This window comes from Pollachius pollachius (genome assembly GCF_949987615.1).
Source record: "Pollachius pollachius genome assembly, chromosome: 19".
Taxonomy (NCBI): Eukaryota; Metazoa; Chordata; class Actinopteri; order Gadiformes; family Gadidae; genus Pollachius; species Pollachius pollachius.
This window is the reverse complement of record NC_136952.1, coordinates 4,209,387-4,232,148: the sequence shown is the minus strand read 5'-3', so window position 1 is coordinate 4,232,148 and position 22,762 is coordinate 4,209,387. Positions and strand designations below refer to the sequence as shown.

At 45.0% G+C, this 22,762-nt stretch overlaps 3 protein-coding genes across 4 annotated transcripts in view; 1 reads left to right on the top strand and 2 right to left on the bottom strand.

Moving 5' to 3' along the window:
• wnk4a (WNK lysine deficient protein kinase 4a) overlaps positions 1-15,728 on the bottom strand; it is a 41,520-nt gene extending 25,792 nt beyond the window's left edge. For both annotated transcript variants that reach the window (XM_079756291.1, XM_079756292.1), the window contains exons 1-4: positions 15,642-15,728; positions 14,535-15,233; positions 1,460-1,632; positions 497-717 (exon numbers count right to left, since the gene is read on the bottom strand). In XM_079756291.1, coding sequence (XP_079612417.1) covers positions 497-717; positions 1,460-1,632; positions 14,535-15,200 — 1,060 coding nt within the window. In that variant the 5' untranslated portion in view covers positions 15,201-15,233; positions 15,642-15,728. The remainder of the gene's footprint in view (positions 1-496; positions 718-1,459; positions 1,633-14,534; positions 15,234-15,641) is intronic.
• twnk (twinkle mtDNA helicase) overlaps positions 1-22,762 on the top strand; it is a 161,369-nt gene that overhangs the window by 49,167 nt on the left and 89,440 nt on the right. The window lies entirely within an intron of this gene.
• On the bottom strand, positions 16,857-21,218 carry vps25 (vacuolar protein sorting 25 homolog). The gene is made up of 6 exons (XM_079756304.1): positions 21,115-21,218; positions 20,156-20,301; positions 19,728-19,781; positions 19,518-19,606; positions 18,522-18,597; positions 16,857-17,679 (listed from the first exon to the last, which is right to left on the bottom strand). The coding sequence occupies exons 1-6, from the start codon at positions 21,159-21,161 to the stop codon at positions 17,567-17,569; spliced, it is 525 nt and encodes a 174-aa protein (XP_079612430.1). The 5' UTR covers positions 21,162-21,218; the 3' UTR covers positions 16,857-17,566.

Sequence of the window (22,762 nt, the reverse complement as noted above, 5' to 3'; positions counted from 1 at the left end):
TTATCGTGAATGTATATTTAATCCAAAAAGTTACGTTTTAATTTATATTGATTTATCTGATTTAAGACTCTTGGGATTCTTCCTGGTAGTGGTAAAAACCACTACCAGGTCCTATGTATACAGACCTGTGTACAGCTCAGGGAGTTATGGGAGATACATCAGTTTCAGGCCCTTCCTCTTTTAAGTGGTCAAAACAACCCATTTTAATCAAAGAAATTGGATAACTAGGTTCCTACAAACTATGTTAGTTTTGTCTTGGTGCATTGCCAAAAACGATCACTGAAACACACAGAACTGCCAATGAGGCTGGAATGATGTGTACAATTATGGTGCAACTTAGATATATGAATATAGATACTATAAAAACGTAGTATATAGTGTAGCAGGCCTTATTACCCCCAATAAAGCCACGTTAGGAGAGAAACAAAAATAGCAGGGTTAGGTAAGTGAAAAAAGAAAAGGAAAAAAACAACCCTAGCTAATTAGTAACACCTACCGATGACGCTCTTAGCGAAGGAGGCGCTCTTGAGCGTGGCAAGCCCAAGGTCACCGATCTTCACAGAGCCCGTGGGCCCGGTGATGAAGATGTTGTCACACTTGAGGTCCCGGTGGATGATGGGGGGAGTGCGGGTGTGCAGGAAGTGGAGTCCCCTGAGGATCTGTCGGCTCCAGCTCTGGAGCAGCTTCAGCTTCATCTCCTTGAAGCGCTTCAAGTACCTGAAAAGGCGAGTTTAGGTCATTTTTTCCTTCGTCTAAACAGCCCGTCACATTGCCACGGCGGCAGGAAGCTTTTAAGAGCGCCCCGATGCGATACATCTTGTTGTAGTACAATCACTTTGACGGCAGAACGTTGAGTGCTTTCCTGGAAATATTCAGAAATCCAATCTTTTTGTGGGGACAGCACTGTGGGACTCTTAAAAGAGGGGTGGCAATGGAGAAGGGTATAGACTAGTCAAAAGCTGTCATATACCAATTTCAGGAAATTGTTTAACTTTTAATTCTTGTTCTAGTACTTATTGTTTTCATTTGACCTTTGTTTAATTTGTACACTGCTTTGGCAGTGTAAATGCTTATTTTCCACGGCAACAAAGCTCTTTTCAAACTTTTTATTGAACAGAGAGAGAGAGAGAGAGAGAGGGAGAGAGGGAGAGAGAGAGAGAGAGAGAGAGAGAGAGAGAGAGAGAGAGAGAGAGAGAGAGAGAGAGAGAGAGAGAGAAAGCTACTAGAGTGCTAGAGAAAGAGAGAGGGGGAGATAAAGAGAGCTTGAGAGAGATAGAGAGAAAGTTGGAGAGATAGAGTGAGTGAGAGAGTGCAAGAGAGAGAGCTAGAGAGAACGCAAGAGAGCAAGATAAGAGCTAGAGAGAGAGAGAGAGAGAGAGAGAGAGAGAGAGAGAGAGAGAGAGAGAGCTAGAGAGAGAGAGGGAGAAAGAGACAGAGAGAAAGCGAGCGAGAGACTAACGTTTTGAGGGTCCCGGAGGTCATGAGCTCGGTGACCAGCAGGATGCACTTGTGTCCCTTCACCGTCGACTTCCAGGAGTCGTGGAAGCGGACGATGTTGGGGTGCTGCAGCCCCTTCAGCATCTCAACCTCCTCGCTGAACCGCTGGCGCTCTGCTTTTGTCAACCTCCGCGTCTACACAACACACACACACACGATCATTCATTTGGTTAATGAAGCCATCTCAAACAGCAATAAAACAATAAAACCAACTAAAATAACAATACGTATGCACTGACACTATATATAAGTGTGAATACCTAATTAGATCAATGCCTTGTGTTATAAAAAGGTCTTTAGACACACACTCCTTAAAGTCAGCCCATTCCTAACCTTATCACCCCAAAGTTTAAATGAAAAACTGAAAGATGCTTATGGATGAGGGAAGAGAAGCTAAATGCACTCATCATTGCACAAGGATATGTATCATTATGCAAGTGGGTGGCAAAAACACCAGCACAAATGACCGTGTTTCAGAGAGAGTAAGGGGGCGGTGGACTGTTTAGATAAATCCTGGTTATGTTAACTAATGAGACCTTGGAGGGAATCTCAAAAGGCCTCATCTGTCGTTGTGAACCTAGGCTTACATAATCCATTTTTCTCCACTCAACTCACAGGGAGCGCAATTTGCACATGTTCTGAGGGACGGCTTCCGGAATACCACGGAAAGCTGAGCCGAACACTGCAATCACGGCCGGTGAAAACTGGAACAGTTGCCGGATGAATAGCCTGATTTATCGCTGCCTGGAGCCCAGGCTACCTGCGGTCGACGCTGGGTGGAAAACTCCCCAGAGGACTCGGCAATGAATCGGCCATTGAGGCAGGATTCTGGGAAAAACACTATGCGAATATTTATGTTTACAATCGACATAACCGCTGCTCGCTCTCGCTCTCTCTCCTCAAAGTTTTTGTGGCAGATACCCCGGCATATTGAGAGGACAAGAGAGTTGTCCTAAATCAGTGCACACCATAACAAAGGCTAAGGAAAACTTTGTTTTGCCATATCTTGCATGAGTAGTACTATGAGTATGAATATAACAACTGTGGCACTTTCAAACAACAATGCCTCTCCTGACGCCAAGTCAATTTACAATTAACGAAAAAAGGCCACTGTGTGGCAAAGTACAAGGTGTGTTGTCACGATTCATTTACCCTCTTGTTATGCATCCTGCATAACAATCAGGCCTGTGTGTCCGTCTCTGTTAACAACATCCATGTGTTGTGTTTATTGGGTCAAGGTAATACCTTGCTTTGTCCTTCATTTTCATTAGCATATTAGCTAGCCAACGCCCCTGTAGCCATAGAATGCATTATGCAACGCACCCTGTATTAGCACCGGGTGTGCGTAGTCCACGCGACTGTAAGCAGAGCACAGTGTGTGTGTGTGTGTGTGTTTACGGTACATCAATGTACCAGAACGCTCTTCCCCTGACCGTGGAGCCAACAGCTCCTCCGGTCGGACCGTACAACATGAGATGTAGGGGGAGTGGGAGTTTGCCCGCAGCAAAGTGTTTTTTGCTGCTTACTTGGAAGCCCTCGTGTTCCCGAGTTCCACAGCCACAGAGTTTACCAGCCAGCCCTGGCCGGTTATAAGGAAAGTGCTTTTGGAAAATCGCAAAAAATGCAGTAGGATGTCAGAGAGTAGTAAATTCCTGAAGGATCCAGTCGCCTGCTGCAGAATTCTGAACCGAAACAAGGCCGATGGGAGGTTTTGACTTTCGACTGCTAATAATAAAGATGTCTGTTTGTGAAGAAGGCCATATAGAAAACTCTGTAAATGTCGAATGTGTTGATATCAGAATCAAAGTGATATCATTCACAGTGCATCTGATGCCTGAAGTGTTCTATTCAACAAAAAACTTGATTATCTGCTTTTTCGGCAAATAGGCATGACTTATTGCTCTAGACAACTAAATATACCTAAATGTGCGACATGGCAGTTAGGTTATAACGATCCAACATGACTGTTGTGCGCTGTTTAGTAGTCAGTAGATCAGGAACGGTTTGCCCAAGCACCTGCTATGGGCTGGCTTATCTGCCATTATTTTCCTCCTTCCACAACAAACCATTAAAACATTCCCGGAAAATATGAATCCATGTTTGGTAAACAACAAGAGCAGAGCTGGATGGTGGATCGTCCCTGAAGTATGAGCAGCTGAGAGGTGACCTACGGTGTGATTTCATTCCAGCCAATCAAGCGCTAGGAACTAACACAACCGTAGTAATGAAGAGTTGGGGCCCCTGATGTTTTCATGAAGAATATCAAAACATATTGAGACAATATGATTTTATACGATTTTCTTAGGTTTTGTATTTTGGAATTAAAGCTATAAACAAATAAAGCTGCGTCATACAGTATATTAAAGCAGCACTATAATTCTCGGGAATCCTAATTTCAGTTTGAAATTATTTGAAATTACATGTTATAAATGTAACCCAATTGGTAATTTCAACTGCGTGGTTACATAAAAGGCAGGTGCTAAACACAACGTCCTCTCCACTCACAATAATCACATCTGTGTAGAAAATCGCATTAGGTTTATCCCAATATGGATCTCCTTGGGCAAACCTGATTCAGATGGAATTCCTTCTGTGAAGAAACCTCCCAATTCGAAATACCTTCGAATTAACGCAAGAGCAACAGTTAGAGATAACCTAACCAAAGTTATAACTGCACCGAAAAAGTTACCCAGTGCAGCTTTAACTCGGGCCATGTGCCCAGGCTGGAACCATTTAAGGGTTACTGGGGCTCCTCTGCACTTTCCGGAGTTAGATAAGCCAGCACTGCAGACAAGTGCTCACTGATTAAACCACTCAAGGTCTTCGCTCTGCTCCTGCCTGCTGCTATCCCCCCGCTCCGACTCGTCAAGACCGAATCCCAGGGGAAAAAAACTATCTTTTATCCTGGGAGCCTCAAGGCCGTGAAGACACTATTCCTGTTGCAGTCCTCTGAGCTCGCAAAGGCTGTCCCAACCGACGTATAGAGTGGAAGATGTGGCAGTGGATAAATAACACTTGATATAGTGGTCATGTGTTGTGAAATCCAGGCCTCGCTTCCTGGCTTCCAGCTCATGAAGGTCTCCTTCCATCTGACTATTTATACTTGGCCGCTGGGGGGGCTGTGTGTGAAGCATGCGTGTGTGTGTGTGTGCGTGTGTGTGTTTGCATGTGTGCGTGTGTTTGCATGTGTGTGAGTGTGTGTGTGTGTGTGCTTGCATGTGTGAGCTTGCATGTGTATGCGTATGTATGTGCGTATGTATGTGCGTGTGTGTGTCAGTGGGTGGGCTTCGGGGGTCCACCAAGCAGGGGCTGGAAATACCTGGGCCTGGCGCCACATAAGTGGAGTTACATAAGTATCGGAGTGCGGGGCGGATGGGTCGCAGGGATTAACAAGACTTCGTCAGCGCCCGTATTATGACAACCGGCGTGCAATACACAGTGTTTGGGCCAGCATTAACACCCAATGGCCACGTTCACACTCTGTTGACACATCGGGGGGGCTTTACAGGTTATACATGGCCCAGCACCACAGAAAAAGGAGAGTTGTCCCTAAATATAACGGGATCAAATTAGCCTGGAATTGAGAGCTGACGCGGCAATCCATTTCAAACGTTGAGAAAGGTAGCGCTGATTGGTTTTGGGTTTTGTTCGTATCGGAGATGACAAACCGGGGATGAGGGGACGATGGGTATTGAGGCAGTTCTATACAATTTTCCACAGGCACATATACTGAAGGGGTTTGAAGTGGGGACAGAGTGGATCTTGTCGCCCAGGCAATGAGAACGCTGCCACTGCCAGAAGCCGTGCAAGATGACACGTAACCTTTTCCAGAGGTACAAACCATATTACTGTGCTGTGTGATCAATCACCCAAGGCCAAACTGTGTACCGTTACAGAGGCTATGTGTCATCGGGGGAGTCAATTGGTGGGGTGAGGGTTGGACCCCCGGCTAAATGGTTCCTGGTTCTATTCCACAGTCTAAATGTCGACGTCCTTGAGCAAGATGCCTTTCCCATACATGCTCATGAGTGACATAAAAAAAAAAGATTCACTGTAACTCGAATTTCATTTGGAAGTGTCTGCTGAGCAACATGAATAACTCAAGAGGTAAATATCTGGACTCGTACTCGCATACGTGGCCCAGAATCAAAAACCAAAGTCAGGACGTCGCCGCGCGGTCCTGTCCCCGCCAGCGACGACGGACGCGGTCCACGCAAGCAGGACTCGCACGTACGCAGCAGGGATCTGGAACTGGGACAGCGTGCCATTCAGAGGCAGTGTTGCCAGATTGGGCTAGATTTCCCACCCAATATGGAGACCCTGGCTGCATCGCGCCTGCCCAATCTGGCAACACTGTTCAGAGGCAGGAGGTGTTGTGGGAACTGAGGTGCCAGTGTACTGCCGGGCCGCAGAGGTTCTGACGGGCTCTGTTCACCGACTGACTGGCCCACGGTACAGGCTAGTCGCCCTCTAATCTAATAAGGACCCAACGTTGAGAGTAAGTTCTCTCTATGTTTACAATCGATATAACCGCTTCTCTCTCTCTCTCTCTCTCTCTCTCTCTCTCTCTCTCTCTCATAACCTCGCCCTCAACCTGTGGCGCCCATGCAAATGACCCGCAGCGGAGGAAAACACTTTTGTCCTATCTCCTAAGTGCTCGGAAATCAACCCGAGGGTTAGTTAAGAACCTCGCTGGAGACTGAGTCTGTGTTTAGTCTGTACACAGAGCGGCCTCAGACTGGCTTTTACCTGCATTCAGTGACGCACGTGAACTCCGCTTCTAATTAACGCCACAACTAATTCATAAGAACCAATCCTGAACAAGAACATATAATCCTGAACTTGTTTACTAGCATTTCCAAAAGTGCTGTTTTACGCTGTTTTGACCGTATTCCACAATGAGCTGTAGTTTATAACCATTGCCATACCATTATCAAGGGTTTTATAATACATCTTGCATATTTACATACCAATTAACCATAAACTACAACTTTCGAAAAATTTCACAAAATGTTAACAAAGAATAAAGGTTTGAAAACGTTTTTTAAAGGGTTTCAAAGTAAAATGCTGCTGCCATTTTTGTCATCCCATTTTCTCTTTGTCGTATTGTATGTCCAGAGAGGGTTTTCTTGTACAACAATCGCAAAATAAAGCTCAGCAGAATGCTTTATAAGGACTGGAGAGTAGCAAACAAACAATTTTTGTATTTGAGCTATGTGTGTGCAACACAGAGTGTGTCCGGAAGGAATTAAATGAGTGAGGGACTGCCCTATCTGATGTCCGCTTTGACCAATGAGTCAAAATGTTTGGCTGACCTCCGGTGATCACAGTCAGAAGCACGATGACAGGCTGTACAGGAAGTTCTGAGTTGTGCTTGTGTTTCTGTTTGTGATTGTGTCTCTGCATGTGCAGATGAGCGCGTGTGTGTGTGTGTGTGTGTGTGTGTGTGTGTGTGTGTGTGTGTGTGTGTGTTGTGTAACAGAGGGGAACAAAAGATCAACTTGCTGCCTGTAAATTATATCACCGTAATGTGAGCGAGATATGTGTGTTAAAAAGAACCACAATTTGTTCCCTTGAGAGTGAACCAGAGAGCGGATCACAAGACTGCTCCAACACCACTAGTAGGACCCTCCCGCAGAGTTCTCACTTGTGTCACCCACAGGAGGAAAACAAGACGATGAACGAGAACAAGGTTGGTTACGTTCTTTAGGCGTGTGGCACGCACGCACACACACACACACACACACACACACAGTTTTTGATTCCAGTCATTCAAAAGCAGTGACGATTGCGGGATTCAAATTTTGCGGGACGGTGCAAATCCAAAGATTTGCCATGTTTACAACCATTGTCTGGTCTTCCGGGGTATAACTTGCATGTTTTCATTTGACTGAATCTAACTGCCACATAAACACACAAGACACCATTTGGGATATTAAGCTTTTGTCAACACACATGATTGAAAAAGGCCTGTGTATACAAAGGCTCAGCCGCGGCGCCTGAATTTAATTAACGAGAGTAATGTGTTACACGCGGCCCCAGTGTTTTACCACGCCAGTCACCGGTGCGTCCCAACATGTATATGCGGAGGGACATTAGCGTGAGTGTTCTCTGTGTGTGTACAGTGGGCAGGAGCCATTAGGGCCACTGTGACGGCGGCCACAGTGACGTCTTGAAGGGGAAGTTCACCCAAAATCCTTTTATGGCTGTTGTGTCTTTTTCCCCATTACCCAAATCAATCCTAGGTTCCTGCAACGCAGTTGAAGTGAACTTTCTGCTGGTCTCCGAACTTGCGCCTTCTTTTTTCCTGTGATGTCGAAGCGCCTTTCCGGAGGATTCTAGATGGCTAGGGAGTTATAAAAGTTCAATAAATGAATAGATGGATAAAAAATGCGGAGAAAACTAATGAGGCTTGGTGTGGGCTGATAAGACTTGAATGCTTGGGGAGCTTCTTGTTTTTATCTTGCTCTGCCTCTTAAGGGCTCAGTCAGGACGGACAGACAGGGTTAATGGTGCCGCGCCAGGAAAGATAACCGCTAGCAGGCACATCCGCGGCTAACTGGGAGGAGGTGGGAGGGGAACGGGGAAGGTTCTGGTTAACAACGTGAGGCCGTGCACGCATCTCATGGGAAGAAAAGAGAAGATTATATATGTGCACGCACGCACAGAAAAGGACACACACATAGGCCGAACCCATCTCTGCACACTGGATAACTCACTTCACTATATTAAAGCGACGGGTTTATACACAGAGAGCTATTCTGAGAGCCGGGATCGGTGCTTGGGCTGTGAAGAGAGATCCAAAACGGAAGGTCTGAAAGATAGATCTCACAAGGACTGGGGTCGTGGTGTTTATGGTAGGCTGAGAAAATACACCGTCTGTGTTTGCTGTTGGGGACTCCGAGGTATGAGAACCCCCCCCCCCCCCCCCCCAACCCAAAGAATCATATACACAACAAGGGTCCAGGCCCCTGAAAGGTTTCCCCCTTTCCAAGAACTGTCCTGCTCAATTTGTCACCATGACTACCTGGGCACTCAGGGCCTGTTTACACTCACAACATGGTGATCAGGACACACACACACACACAAACAAACATGGTCTCTGTATCCGTGGTCTGTCGGTTAGATGGATCAACATGGCTGTACTGTAGGGGTTCTAGTTTGCTTCTCAGATTATATGACCCCTTGGCACCACACTACTGGGTCACAAGTTAGTTAGTACCTGAAGTCATTTAGGTATAAATACACCTTCACACACACACACACACACACATGCCAGACCTGAGCTGGTATATAAATGCTCACACACACACACACCCACCCACCCACCCAACCACACACTCCCTGTAGTGAAGCAGATTGTACTATCAGTCAAACACAAAATTCCTCCTTCTTCCTATAAATACACCAAGCAGAGTGCTTTCCCCAATCTGTACTGACGGGTTTAAGTTTAGTTTTGCCATGTTGTGAAGTGGGGTGGTGGCTGAGGTTTAACGGCACTTTTAAATACTGTTGTATATGCCGTCTATTTATAGGACAGTGGGATTAAGTATTTACTATGGTTACAATTGGTTTCGTTTGGGGAGGGGAGTAACCAGTTGTTTGAGTCTGTGTGGATGATGGTTGGTATAAGCAGCCTCACCTGGTGGATTCTGATTGGACTCTGGGGCTGGGTGAGACTGCACACCTGTTGCACATTAAGCAATCAGTGTGCGCCAGTTAAACCATCCATCTCCAGCCGCACTCGGAGAGAGATGTCCTATTCGGCAATGCAGTACCTTTTGCATGCTCATTTACCGACAAACTTTACTAAAAACCGGTTTCAACACTACAACCTTGCATCCTTGTGTTTGGAGGAGCCCAATAAAAGTCAACTAGGTGGCGAGTCCAACCAGACACCGCCAGTAGAGGCTGCTTAATCCAGCCATCAGCCACACACACTCCCCCAGTAGTACCAGTGTACTACCAGAAGAAAAGAGTAGTTACAACAACTATACTCTCAACCCATCATCCGGTTGAATGATTATAAACATTCAGCATTGTGTGACATAATCCCCCAAAAGAAATCTGTTTACCAGAAGACGACCTGGAAATATATGAATTCATTTTGGCCCATTAGTGTCCCGCTCCTTCATAGAGGATCACAGCGCAGGGCTTCCCGTAAACGACCATGAAGTCAGTGGTGGCAGTCGCCCGTGTGTGTGGCACCTTCATTAAAACACAATAGCCCCGTTATGACCACTGGCACATATGCGGGGAGTTTTTAATCTGTTCTTCCACTGTGTGTTTCCATGCCTGGCTCGTGGGTCGGGCTTTAACAGCGCGGACGGGCCACCTTCACCAGAGGCGGGCCGCTGGCTGGCCGGCGTTTTTGGCAGGGCAAAAGGTCCGAAGAAAAAAAAAACGTCCTCCGTTTTTGTCAAACAAAAAATGAAAAAGCACTTTGGTTCTGGCTGTTCTGAGTGGAGGTCAAAACTCCCAAGGCATTGTGGGTGCTGGTGGCAATGGTTGGCTTTCTTAAAATGTGTCAAGTATACTTGTGATGACGGCATTGGAAATACAAACAGTGGAGGGATTATGATATAACATAATCAGCGTGTAACTGCCATCAGAAAGGAGTCTGTTGTTTTAACCTCAATAAACTACACCCAGGGAAACATTGCCAGGCTTTTAATGGCCAACTTTGCAAACTCAGAAAATACAGATATAATAGAGGCAGTTAATGCTTTATTATAATGCAAGCTACTCATTTTATTGAAGAATTCTGTGCAGATACACATTGTAAAGTACTAATGGCAGGATAAAAGGATACAAGGAGAGCTTTTAAGTCATAAGTATGTTTGTTAACGTTCTTATGATGAACTAAATGCCTTTATGGACTTGGAGGGCCAACACAATTAACAACACCAACTAAAACATCACAGCGGGACCAGTGCTGTTCCACAGTAGCTGGAACATCCAACACAACTCTTGCTGCGGAAAAAGTGCACTCGTAAACACAACAATAACAACACAAAAAGCACACCATGACTTGTTATTAAAGAAAAGGTCCAATCCTGTTCTGCAGCTATTGTACCTACGCGATGTAGAGAGACTTGGGAGGGTTAGACTTGATCCTCTCTCTCTCTCTCTCTCTCTCTCTCTCTCTCTCTCTCTCCATCCCACATTCTGGCACGGTCCCAAGTTAATGCAAAAACCAACAGACTTCACGTCACCGTGACGCCCCTTCCTGTGTTATTGTAATGAGTGTTTCATGGGGCTTCCTCTACTGCTGTGCTAAAGGCATGGCTTCATTTGTTTAAGTCCATGGAGTCTTTGTGTATTTGTTTATTGATGAGGGAGTCGGGACGGTGCACAACAAGGAAGGGAGACGGGTATTGTCGTGGGTTGCAGCCTCTTGCTTATTTCCATCCGCATCAGAGGACATGTTTAAACACACAACCTCTCCTGGGTTTCCCATTGGGCGGAGGTACAACAACGTGCGCAGGCGACATCGTGGCACACGGGTGGCGCACGCGACAAGCCCGTATTAATGCAAGGACGGCCAATAACTCAAAATAATATGTTGTGCAGAAACGGCAGTGGATCATAAATGACGTTTTACAATGTTTGGACTAATCCTGCCTTATTAAATGGACATGTAAACACTGGGCAAATACCAGCTGCCCAACTACTGGCCCAGCATGCAACAGGGCACTCGTTAAAAAGCGCCCCTGGCCTCAGAGCGTGGGTGAAGTCATCGTTCTCCTCTCAACACCTCCCCCTTTTGCTTTTTGTCCTCAAAACCAGGGACATCACACGCAGTCAAACAAGGAATGCTTTATAGATTGAGCATAGCCAAACACTACGAATCAGCCCCCTAGACACCCGCTTCATGCACACGCATGCACACGCACTGATTCATACATTTAGTTCCAGGTGATGTCACTTGCTTGAGATTATACAGCAAGTGACATCACCTTGCATGATTTCAGCCCATCAGGGAGATAAAGGAGCAACAACGACCCATGTGTTTGGTCAGAAATTGTTTCACTCCTGTGGTGTGGTTGCTCATCGGATGCTTGAAATGAAATGAAGCAGTAAAGGGAAAAATGTTTCCTTGTCTTTGTCAATGAACTCAACTAACCCATTAAATATAATACACAAAGGCCCCCCCCCCTCTCATATATTCAAATAAGGTAGACCAAAGCCACTTGCAGTTGGTCTAATGTACTGGACAGCTGTGTAGACCAGGCATGCACCTCCAACATGCACGTTAGAGAGTAAACAGACTCAAAACAGTCACTGTTTTTTCCCCTCATGATAGTGAAAGGGGAGCCTGGAAAGCCATCTGGAAGAAACTGTGATCCAGTTCCCACTACACTGAGGGACCTGAAGCCCCTGGCGGCCACCTTGGTTCCATCTGGTTCTTAACGCTGGGTGTGTGAGGGGATCTGATTGAATGCAGAATTGAGTTCCCCAAACCCAACCTAGAAGCAGTTCAGAACTACAAGTTATTGGGATTGTTTGGGTGGTGCTGGCTCCTTCCTCGTGTTTAGGTTGTGCTAGCCCTACCTTGAAGGCCATCTAATGAGCACAAAACCTCACCTCCACCGGGAAAACACGAGCAGACTACGGCTCATTAATGTTTAATGATCTATAAACATCTGTGAATGCTGGGGCTATATAGCGTCTATAACTTGTGCGCCTTTGGAGGGCTGCGTTGCTAGGAAGCTAACTCACTGGGGGAATTAGCCTGTCTGGCACAGTTTGGCATAATGCTAGGACTGATTCTAAACATGGAACACAAGGACATCCTTGTTCAGTACGGCCTCCATGTGCCAACTGCTCTCGTGTTAGCCTAGCTTCTGATGCTGATTGGCTAACATTAAGAATTGACTGCATTCTGACTGCATTAATAAAGTGTTTTTCTATCCTTTCTATCCCACTCAAAGCTCTTTACAATTAGTGTAAAGCGCCTCGCGTTCAGCCATTCATGGAGGAATACAGTGCCAGGTATAAGTTAGCTATTTGGACAGAGATTAAGGCACCTACATGTGCGTGCTTGTCATAAGGTGAAGGGGAAACTTGTTCCAACACATTATAATCAAACGACTCTCTTCACATCGTTCTGTCTGGCGGAATGCACCTCTGGCGTTCGCTATACATCATTAAACAGATGCTGCCTGATGTAGGCTAGTGTCTCCATTTCGTTTGTTACAGTTTAACTGAGCCGGTTCAGTAGGTACTCCCACGGTAGAGTTCTATGTTCATGGGGCTTGTGTAACCAGGCGGCCATCTTGGTTCTAACCGATAGCTGGGTGGTGGAACTGAATGCGGAGTTCTACATCACCTTCCACCACCCAGCTAAGGTTTCTTAATCATGTTGTTATCAGAGATTAGACAACTGAACTTGTTTCAACTGGTGAATGTGGTTGTTTTATGGGTCACTTCAATGCAAACATTTGTCAAATGGGTGTTTCCCAAACTAACCTAGGTAACTAACAGGGATTCAGGGAAGCAGTATATCAATTTCAAAATAAATGACGTGGTCGCTCGCAGTAGACTAGGACATCCGTGATGATGCCTTGTTCTCTCACTCCAATCCACTTGTTAATGAGTGGAACATGCAAGGCCTCTTTAAAGTGATGTGTTTGTCAGTGTAAGAACTGTGACAGCTGTTGACAGCTTCAGGCCTGCAAGTGAGAGTGACACACACACACACACACGCACAATCACAAACACACACAATCGCACACACACACACACACACACACACACACACACACACACGACACCTGTTGCTCATCCTGACAGGTGGGACAGTGTGGTACAGAGTGACTGCCCCTTCCCTCCCCCAACCTGTCCTGTGACACTTTCAACTCATGTGATCCACTGCTTTCAGCCTTCAAGAAACATATGTCCCCCTAATGTGCGTGCGTGCGTGTGTGTGTCAGTGTTTGTGTGTGCGCGCGCGCGCCGGCCCAAATTAAACTACACATACATACGTACATATACTGGGTGGTGGAGCTGGTGGCGCGCTAATCAAACTGGGTTAGTAGAGGCAAACCACTAACCAGGCCAACCGTGAGATAACAGAGGAGGACTTAACTCCCCTGACCTCACCTGACCACTCGCCAAGAAACCGCTACGGACATGCGCCGGGCAGAATAGCCGGCGTTCAGAGAAGACTTAACAGGCTTTACTCTGTAAACCCCTCCACGGTTCTAGAGCACCGGGGCAGACGGAGCAGCTGTCAAGCAGGCTGTTTGATGCGAGCAGCCTGAGTCAAGCCTTTTTATAATCAGGGGTGTTATGGCTGCTGTGCTTGTTGTGTGTCCACGTGTCTTCACAGGGCTACCATGTTACCGGGAGAGGGGGGGGGGGGGGGGGGAACTACGGTCCCTGTGAGAAGCACCGATCTAAACCAGATTTCCCACACTGTAAGGCTTTTCTTTAGGATGGTGGGGGGGGTTTGCGAGTGGTACTCCATTTTTGCAATTTATGAGACGTTTTATGGGGGATATAAAGACGGCGGTGTCGGTTTAACGTGAGTGGGTGTAGAGGTGAGGAACCGTTGTTGGGGTCACCGGTTGCTGATTACAACAACAGAGATTACCGAGGCTCACAGCAGACTGAGAGAGTCGGAGTGGATTGTCGGAGGGATGGCCAAGTCAGCTGTGTGTTGGTGACACAAACCCTGTTCCAAGGTCGCGAAAAAGCAGATTATCCGCCTCACAAAAGGCCTACTTTTGTGAGGCGGCCTGTAAGTAACCACTAGAGACAAATGGGCAGCAGTTTCCTTAACAAGCCTATGGCCAGACTATTTTCATACAGGAAACGATGATAAAGTGTACCTTAAATAGCATGTTATGCGCACATCATGTTAACTCAGAATAAAAACCATAATGAGGCCAAATTAACTTAATAAAAATAGCACAATTAATGATTGTAGGAATGTATTCAACCTGTTACTATCAGGATAGAAATAAATAGAAATAAAGACAACAGGGCTCCACGTTGTCAACGCACAGTTCAACAGGTCCTTCCCCACTCACCTGCAGCTCACACCACGCCACCTCCACGGTAGTCTCCGTGTCCAGCCCTTTATAGACGGTCTTGAACGAACCCCTTCCGATCTCGATGTTGAACTTGAGATATCTTCCATCGGGCGAAGTGGCCACAGCTTTGGTCTCGATCTCCTCCTTCTCATCCTGCTCCCTCTTGCTCTGGTAGGGGAGCCGCGACAGCACCTTGTGCGGTTTGCCGTGGGGGGCGAGGAGTTCAGTGTCCGAGTCCGAGCTCGCATCCCGGGGGACGGAAGAGGAGGAGGCCGGGGCGGAGGCCCAGGTGTCCGTGAGCAGGACAGCCTCCGAGGCTGCGCTGCAGTGGGGCGTGAGGGAGGCGACGGTGCAGATGCTCGAGGTTGGGGAGGGGGACGGGGTCTTGGGCGAGGCGTCCGTCTTCCCCGCCTCCTCCTCGGCCCGGGACTCTGGGAGCGACAGAATGTTCTCGGCGGACCATGACAGCGCCTTGGACAGGACCCCGCTGTACAGCGGGGAGTCGATGTCCATGCTGATTTTATGCAAGCCATAGGAGTTCCGCCGTGCGCCCAGACCGTGGGGCCTGAACACGGACACCCGGGACAGGCAGTCCCCCTCGGACATGTCCACCGACAGACCCGGGAAACCGCGTCGCGGTAGTTCCATCTCTGCGCGCGACATTGTTTTAACGTCAGGGCCCCCTTTAATTGGACCCTATAGACAACGACAAACACAACGTTAATTAGTTAATTGATATTGACCCACTTCTTCCCGAGGAGGTCACACGCGCCATTGTTACGCTTAAAGTCAATAGGCGACGACTATGGTTGTGTCAATCAAGATGGTGGTGTCAATCACTATTGTGATATCAATCACTATGGTGTCATTAATCATAATGGGTTTATCAATGACTACAGTTGTGTTAATCACTATGTTGGCATTGATCAGTACGGTGTTAATGGCCATGTCAGTGTGGTTAAGAGACTAGTCCGTCTACCTAGGTACTGATTCCTGCAATGTGATGAAAGCTAAAATATTAGCCATTCAAATAGGCTGCAAACAAGAAGGCAACTTGTTGAAAGAACATACAAAACAGAAGCAAATAACACATAGGCTACTTACTCGGTGCAGAAACGGAATCTCGAAACTTCTAATTAACACATGGTGGTCTTGGATAAAGTAATCCTCTCTCCCGCTGGCAGTGCTCGGTTATAAAGGTAACCTCTGGCAGCAGACTGTTATTATCAGCTGCGCCCCAGCGCCGCGCTAGAGCGCAGCGGAGCGCTCGGCTCCGCCCCTCTCGGTAGCAAAAACGTGCGCCTTGTCCGAGGAGGCGTTAATTACAACCCACCAGCCCCCATTGACGTCAAAGTCGTTCCAAGTCCCGGACAAAATGTTATGATGTAGTTTGTAACATTTTATGCTCAGCGATTTATTAATCTATAATATTTTTTTTATTTATAGATGTGATTCAAACACAAACAGTGAGGATCGTTTAGTAGAGGTTCTTGGGGTAACGCAACAAGTGTTCTTTTCGACACGGGGGGGGGTCCTGCCTTGTTGCAGATTAAGCTGTTGTCACATCAAGATATTGAGTTTTTGCTGTAAACAGACTCCTCAAGTAAACATTTTTGAGGGATTTGGTAGATTCCCAAGAATTATAACTTAAACCATTTCTTTTTTGAAACACGTATGTTGATATAGCTTTTTTTCAGGCTTTCAATTGCACGGTATTATCTTTAGCTCGTTAGTTAACTAGGCAATATGGACCAGTTTTGCAGCGTGATTTCTAGAACAAGACCGCGTAGTACAACATGCGTCCTGTAGATGGCGCAACATCAACAAGACCCTTTTATCTCCAAGGGCAGTCGGCCCTCACCGGTCACACAAACGCACTCAGGGGACTTTATCAGCGAGCACACTGGGCTCCCCGGGGCTCAATCTGCACCTCAGGGCCCTGCCACATGATTAGGGCTGGCACGGCTCCAACACTGCTCAGATAAACTGGGTCATTCATAATATCAGAATTTTGAATTCAGCACGAAAAGGTTTTCTGGGAAAAAGGCACATGATAGAATTTAGAGAATTTCATTAGAAACCTATCTGACTACCTAAACTCCTGCATTCGTTGTCAAACAGAAGGGCGCTGTCAAAATGAGTAAATAGATTTCACTTTTAAAAATCTTGTCAACTTGTTGGCCTATGTGCCACAACCCCATGACATGATGTGTCAACACAATTCATGCATGCATGATCTTAAAAAGAAAAGGTAAATTCAACCACAACCAGCATTAATCCAACTCAAAATACATTTTCTTCAGTCCATCCCACAGAACAAACAATTTGAAATTTCTTTATTTTCCCATAACAAAACAAATTTTATTTGGCCAGGGAGCAGGGGGTGTAAGAGCTGGGTCTGTGTTGTAACCACAGTGATCAGTACAGAAGAACAGAGCCAGCCTTCCACCCCCCCCAATTCCATGTTACTCCTCACCTGGGAGCAACACGTTTGAACACCCAAAAGGTAAAAGGTCCCTCGTGGTTTGGCCATGTGTTGTCGTGGTAGGGCAGAGAAATTACCGCCCTGTTTAATGCATGTACCCATGTATTGGAAAGCAAACCCTGAAAACTAAAACTACAATCATATTTACAAAGACAGAAAAAAGTTACAGCGGTGTAGGTAAGAAGTAACCCCAGTAACGGGTACACAGAACAGCACAGACTCCCCTGATGAGTCAGGTTGCATTTAAACTGGGACCCAGGAGGCTCGGCAGATGGTTACCTTGAACAGAAAGGTGCAACACCCTCACAAGTGCAACACATTTGCGGTAGCACCGCTTCTTCTTCACGGAGGTGGAGCCCTCATTTTGGTTGCCCTTCTGCAGCCCAGAAATGGCAACTTCCTGATGCAAATCATTTTAAAACCAGCATCCATTTGTTGGGGGGTATTTTTGGTGGATCTTGCATAACCCTAAGATGGCTCAACCGTCGTAGCGCCTTAAAACAAAGCGATAAAGGGCCGAGTTCGTGATGGCTGGGGGGTCCTCTCAGAAGAACTTGACCCCCTTGCTGTCGTCCATGGTGATGAGCTCCGCCTTGCCGTCCGTCTGAAGGGCCTGCAAGGAACGCAGCAGCATCCACTCTTCCAGACCGTGGAATTCTGGGAAAAGGGAAAAAAGGACATTAAGCATTTTACATAGTTCTCAGCAAATCATACAATGAGGTCAGTGTCCCAAATGTTTATTATCGATGATCATCCTTTAAAAATGGGCTGGAATGGGAGAACTACTCTGAACTACCAGTTCAGAGAACAAAGACCATTTTTAGAGAGGGGTCTCCTTCACAGACACCTGTAACTGCATTCCTGCCCGATAATCCTCATTCCCCCCCTGTTGATATCCTTCTTTTTACACAGTCGTGATGTGATAGTTTTCTGTAAATGTCTCCGGTTAGCCTCGTGAGACCACGAGATCTCTTGACTTAATGTTCTGTTTCTCTCTGCACATCGCTCTGCCCTCGATTCAAGCTGAAAGCCTTTTTCTAAAAATGTAAACTTGCCACAACCCATCAGCTCTCTCTCAGAGGCTTCGGTTCACGACAGGCAAGGAGCGCAGCAGCCAAAGAAATTAAAACATGACAACCAATAAAGTGCAGCGACCAAAACAGTTTTATCTTAAATAGAGTGAATAACGATGTTAAAAGTCAACAGTTCTGAATGACGTGCATGGTTTAATAAAAAGTAAAAAAAAGGCCTCTGGGGATAGTGCTTTTGGTGTCTCTGCCCTGCGTCTTTGGAAAGGCCATCCAGATGACTGACAATGCAGTCAGTCAATTCTTTTAAGCCTAGCTTTAAAGCAATATTATTTTTATTTTATGTATTCATCATTCTTTTATAAGGTTATCAGTCTGTTTATTATGTAAAGCACGCTAAATTGCATTTGCCTGCCGGAAAAGTGCTCTATGAATAAAGTTTGATTTTTGAATTGAGATATGGGAACATACCTTCACCCTCGGTGTCATCGCCGTTGGACAGCTCGTAAAGTGTAAACACGGAGTTGATCATCCCGACTTTGGAGACCTAGGGGTTCAAAGAGAGAACACAGAGATGGCAAATATTTAACAATGACTTTTTTGGCATTGCAGAGAGGCAATGATATTATAGATGCTCGAAAAGATATTGGCAGTACAAACAGGGGTTAGCTTGTAAAATCTCTTGCTAGTATAAGGATAGTACAAGGAAGCAACGTAGTACTCTCACAGGCTTTTGATTAATAATAATTGATAATAGATTAATAATAATCTAAAGTCTGATGGCAGACTAACTCTGAATCTGGGTGAACGGTCTGGGTGAACATGTTGCTGATGCAGGGAGCTGTAAACATTGGTTTATTTAACTGTTTATTTACAGTGAACACAAACTGCCCAGGCGCCGACCCTCGCCCTAAAGGATCCAGAGTGTATCCGATACGGGTGAAGACATCTGATACAGCTCATCACCGGCTGTGTGTAGCATGTGCGAAAGAAAAAAAAAATAAATTCAAACCGACATTGTGTAAATGACTATCCCCTCCGGGGTATTAATCAAGTTGTTGTTTATGTTATTTACGTGTAAAATAGCCACTGTAGAAATACATTAAAACGGCCCTTATGAAAGCTTCAGCCAGTCACAAAATAAATAATTTTGGGAAGACGTCTCCATAATGAAACACGAAGCAAGCATGGCGTAACCCCGTCCCTATTCCATTTTTTGTTTCCGGCCCCAGTCGCTGTTCCGTCTCCCCCAAGAGGTTCTGATGTAACATAGTAGGACTGCTGATTCCCAGATATACAATGCGGTAATTGATTATATTGAAAGTCAGCGAGGGTATTTCAAAATGTCAAACACATTAACAATAAAAGTCTTTGTATTTCTTTGGTCAACGTAACCCTGGTAAACCCGGGATGAGGACAGAAGTATCCCGGTACACGGAGTGATCACGTTTGGGGCCGATGACTCACCCATTGGTAGATCAGCTTCCCCCACTCCTCCGGCCGTCTCCACATCACTAAACACCGAGACTTGTTTTTGTCCAGCCAGTCCAGGTTGCCTACAGTGGCAGGACGGTCCAGAAAACAAACAAACCATCAACACCACTATCGTTCAGTCACTGGGGAGGTAATACGACACCACGGGGCTTCCAGAACACAGGGCGTCGTCGGATTAGTCACCTTTTTTTCTGAGCTCCTCAAAGACAACTTGGATCGCTTCCGTTGATAGTTTTCCTGTGACTTTAGTTAAGGTCGAAAAGTTTTCTTGTCGGGCGACATTCAAAGTCAACCGATGGATTCTAAAGACTCAATATTACTATATGCTAATTGTGAATAGTTCTATTCTAACCTTGCCCATGTCTTTTAAGACAGGATTTTGTTCATAGGTCCCAATCCTGATGTTTTCAGAGGGAAACAACAGGACCAATCACATGCCACATGTCCATTATCACCCCAGCCATCAGTAGCCAAGGTTTATTTGTTGCATCCATGCTCATTGAGAACAGTGCAGCTAATTATTCAGGCACTAAGAAGTCCAATTCCAATTCATGAAAGAAAAAACAGAATCGTTCTAATCAATCGTCTTTGCAACGTGTCTGCAAGGATACGTTCTATTTTCTTGTTATTGAAAACGGGGCTCTCCTGGGATTCCATGACGTCCAGGGTGTAGAGTTTGTGGTGTCGGCAGTAAGCCAGCGCCAGCGAGCACCATGCCGCCAGCTGCTTTTGTCTGGTGTCAACATTAGGCTGTAATCTGTCCACAGGAGAAAGAAAAACCAAGAAAGAAGAAAAACTGTTAATCAGTCCAGAGACGAAAGAGTTTCCCCTTCATTCTCTCGTCACAAATGATTACAGGGATCTTGTTGCAAGCACGGTATTAGATAAGCACTGATTTAGAGATGGGTCTTTTGCATTATATTAAAAGGCAATCTGTTTAGTGGCTTGGAAGCCCTTAAACAGATTCATGTAAAATCTTTTTCATTGTGGTTTAAAACAGTTGTCTTCAAAGTATGGGAAATATAGGAAATTAATCATCATTAAATACGAGGATATTGATTATCATTATATATTGGGATATTAATCTATTAAAATGTAGGGCTGGTGGATCGTTATTGAACTACTTTGTAATCATTCAGCAAGTGATCAAGTTCACACTGACATATAGGTTTGGTATTATTATTATTATTGTACAATTACTTAGGTTCTAAGTTTGTGACTTATAATATTGATCCAATATTGTTGCTCTCATATAAAACTATGATTTATATCAATGTGTCTCTTAATTTACCACTGCAATAGATGTAGTGATTACAATGTACAATGTTTTAGCTCTTAGTTGTCAACTTTAATAGATAGCTGTATGTATAAACTATCTAATAGAAAGTTAGATCGTTTACAACAATAATAACGTTAGATACCAGATACTAGGGCTGAGATTCACTTCCGTAGCATAATTTAGCCTTGAGCTAGCTCTCAGACCAACACGGAATGCATGTTCTTAACAAACTGATAAACTGTAGGCGTGTAAATACGTGACTTTAAATTGCTTATTTAAAAAAAGACTCACGTAAAAAACGGAGGGAAGTTATACTGCCAGGGCCACTCGAAACTCATCGCAGAGATGGATTGCAGTTCCACCGACAGTTTTCCCAGCCGACAGCTCCCGGAAGTGTCCCGCCTCCAAATGATTCCGACCATGGACCGGGTTCCGGTTTGCAAGCAGGCGCTCCGTTGATGTGTCACTTGTGAATACGGTCGCTTCGTTTTCTTTTCCTTTTCCCCTCACAAACCCGACACAATGGTGTGAATTACTGCCACCTACTGTCGACCAAGATAATGCACATTTAGGACTAGACGTGAGCGATACAAATTAATAAAAAGAAAATTAAAGATATAATAATATTAGTAATTTGCCCAAACCAAAGCATGCACACTTTTTATTATGACATCCGGCTTAGTTGTCCTCAAAGACTGAAAGACACTTTTATATACATGCGCTGACTGAATTTCTCCAAGGAGAGATTTTGTGGAAAATGTAATAAACCCCATTTCTCCTTAATACAATAAACATATTTTTCCTGATTTGTACAACATATCTTCTACATTTGAATAACACACGTTTCACACTTTCTTATGCTCCACATACGTCACATATACCATCCAGATGTTTTCTTACTAGATAGAGCCCCATTCCTCAAGCTCAGTGCCCCGATCTCATTCTAGTATACAACATCTCCTCCCTTCTGTTTCTTTTTCCTGGCACTTCCCTCCGTCTCCCATTTATCTTTCCCGAGATTTGGAAACAATGCCTTCCTATCTCTTCCCATCACTTCAGACAGTGCAGCTTTAGCTGTCCCTTCTGCCATTTTGTTTCCTACCACCCCTCAATCGAATAAATTCCATTATATATTTCTTTATTTAAAACATCACAAATATAATGAAACAGAGTTTGAAGGTAGGTAGCTATGACTACAAATTATTTATTGTAATATAAACATTTTCCATCGGGATGAATAAAGTACTCAAATAATAAAGTACTTAAATATATTTTATTCAGTTATTTGAAAGAATAATCACAATTTCTTTGTACAAAGTTATTCTTTATTAAAGAGAAGTCTTGGCATTTTCTGCTTCTTCAGCAACTCTATGCTCCCTATTTGTATTTACAGGCAAACATCTCTTATAAGATTGAGCTTATCTCATTATAGTCCAGGTATCTCCCTGGTTTTACTTACGGACTTTTCAAAAAGGTAATAGTATGTTATGCTATAGTCACTATACAAAGCCCCTACAGCAGGATATAGAAAGATGAACCATCCATTCAAGAGGAATCTAGACACTGAAGAGTAGGCTTTGTCAATATATAATATACAGCTGTTTTAATATTTTATACATTACTATATTACAATAATAGTTCTAATATGTGAAAGTGAGACTAGAAGACCAAACGACCACCATATCAAATATACACTCATTTCAGATCCATGCCAACATTAAAAAGTAATCTTTAGATTTAAGACAAACCGAAAGACAGACAAAAAGAAACATGGACGCATTTGTTTGATCCTTTGACAACAACTTAATATTATTGCATCTTTCCAGGGCACAGTGAGATTCTATGTATGCTCCAGATATTAAAAGGCAGTATTAATATTATAACACATTAATGCGGACTACAACGAAACAGCGGCCCACCCGTCGCCCTGCAGGAGTGC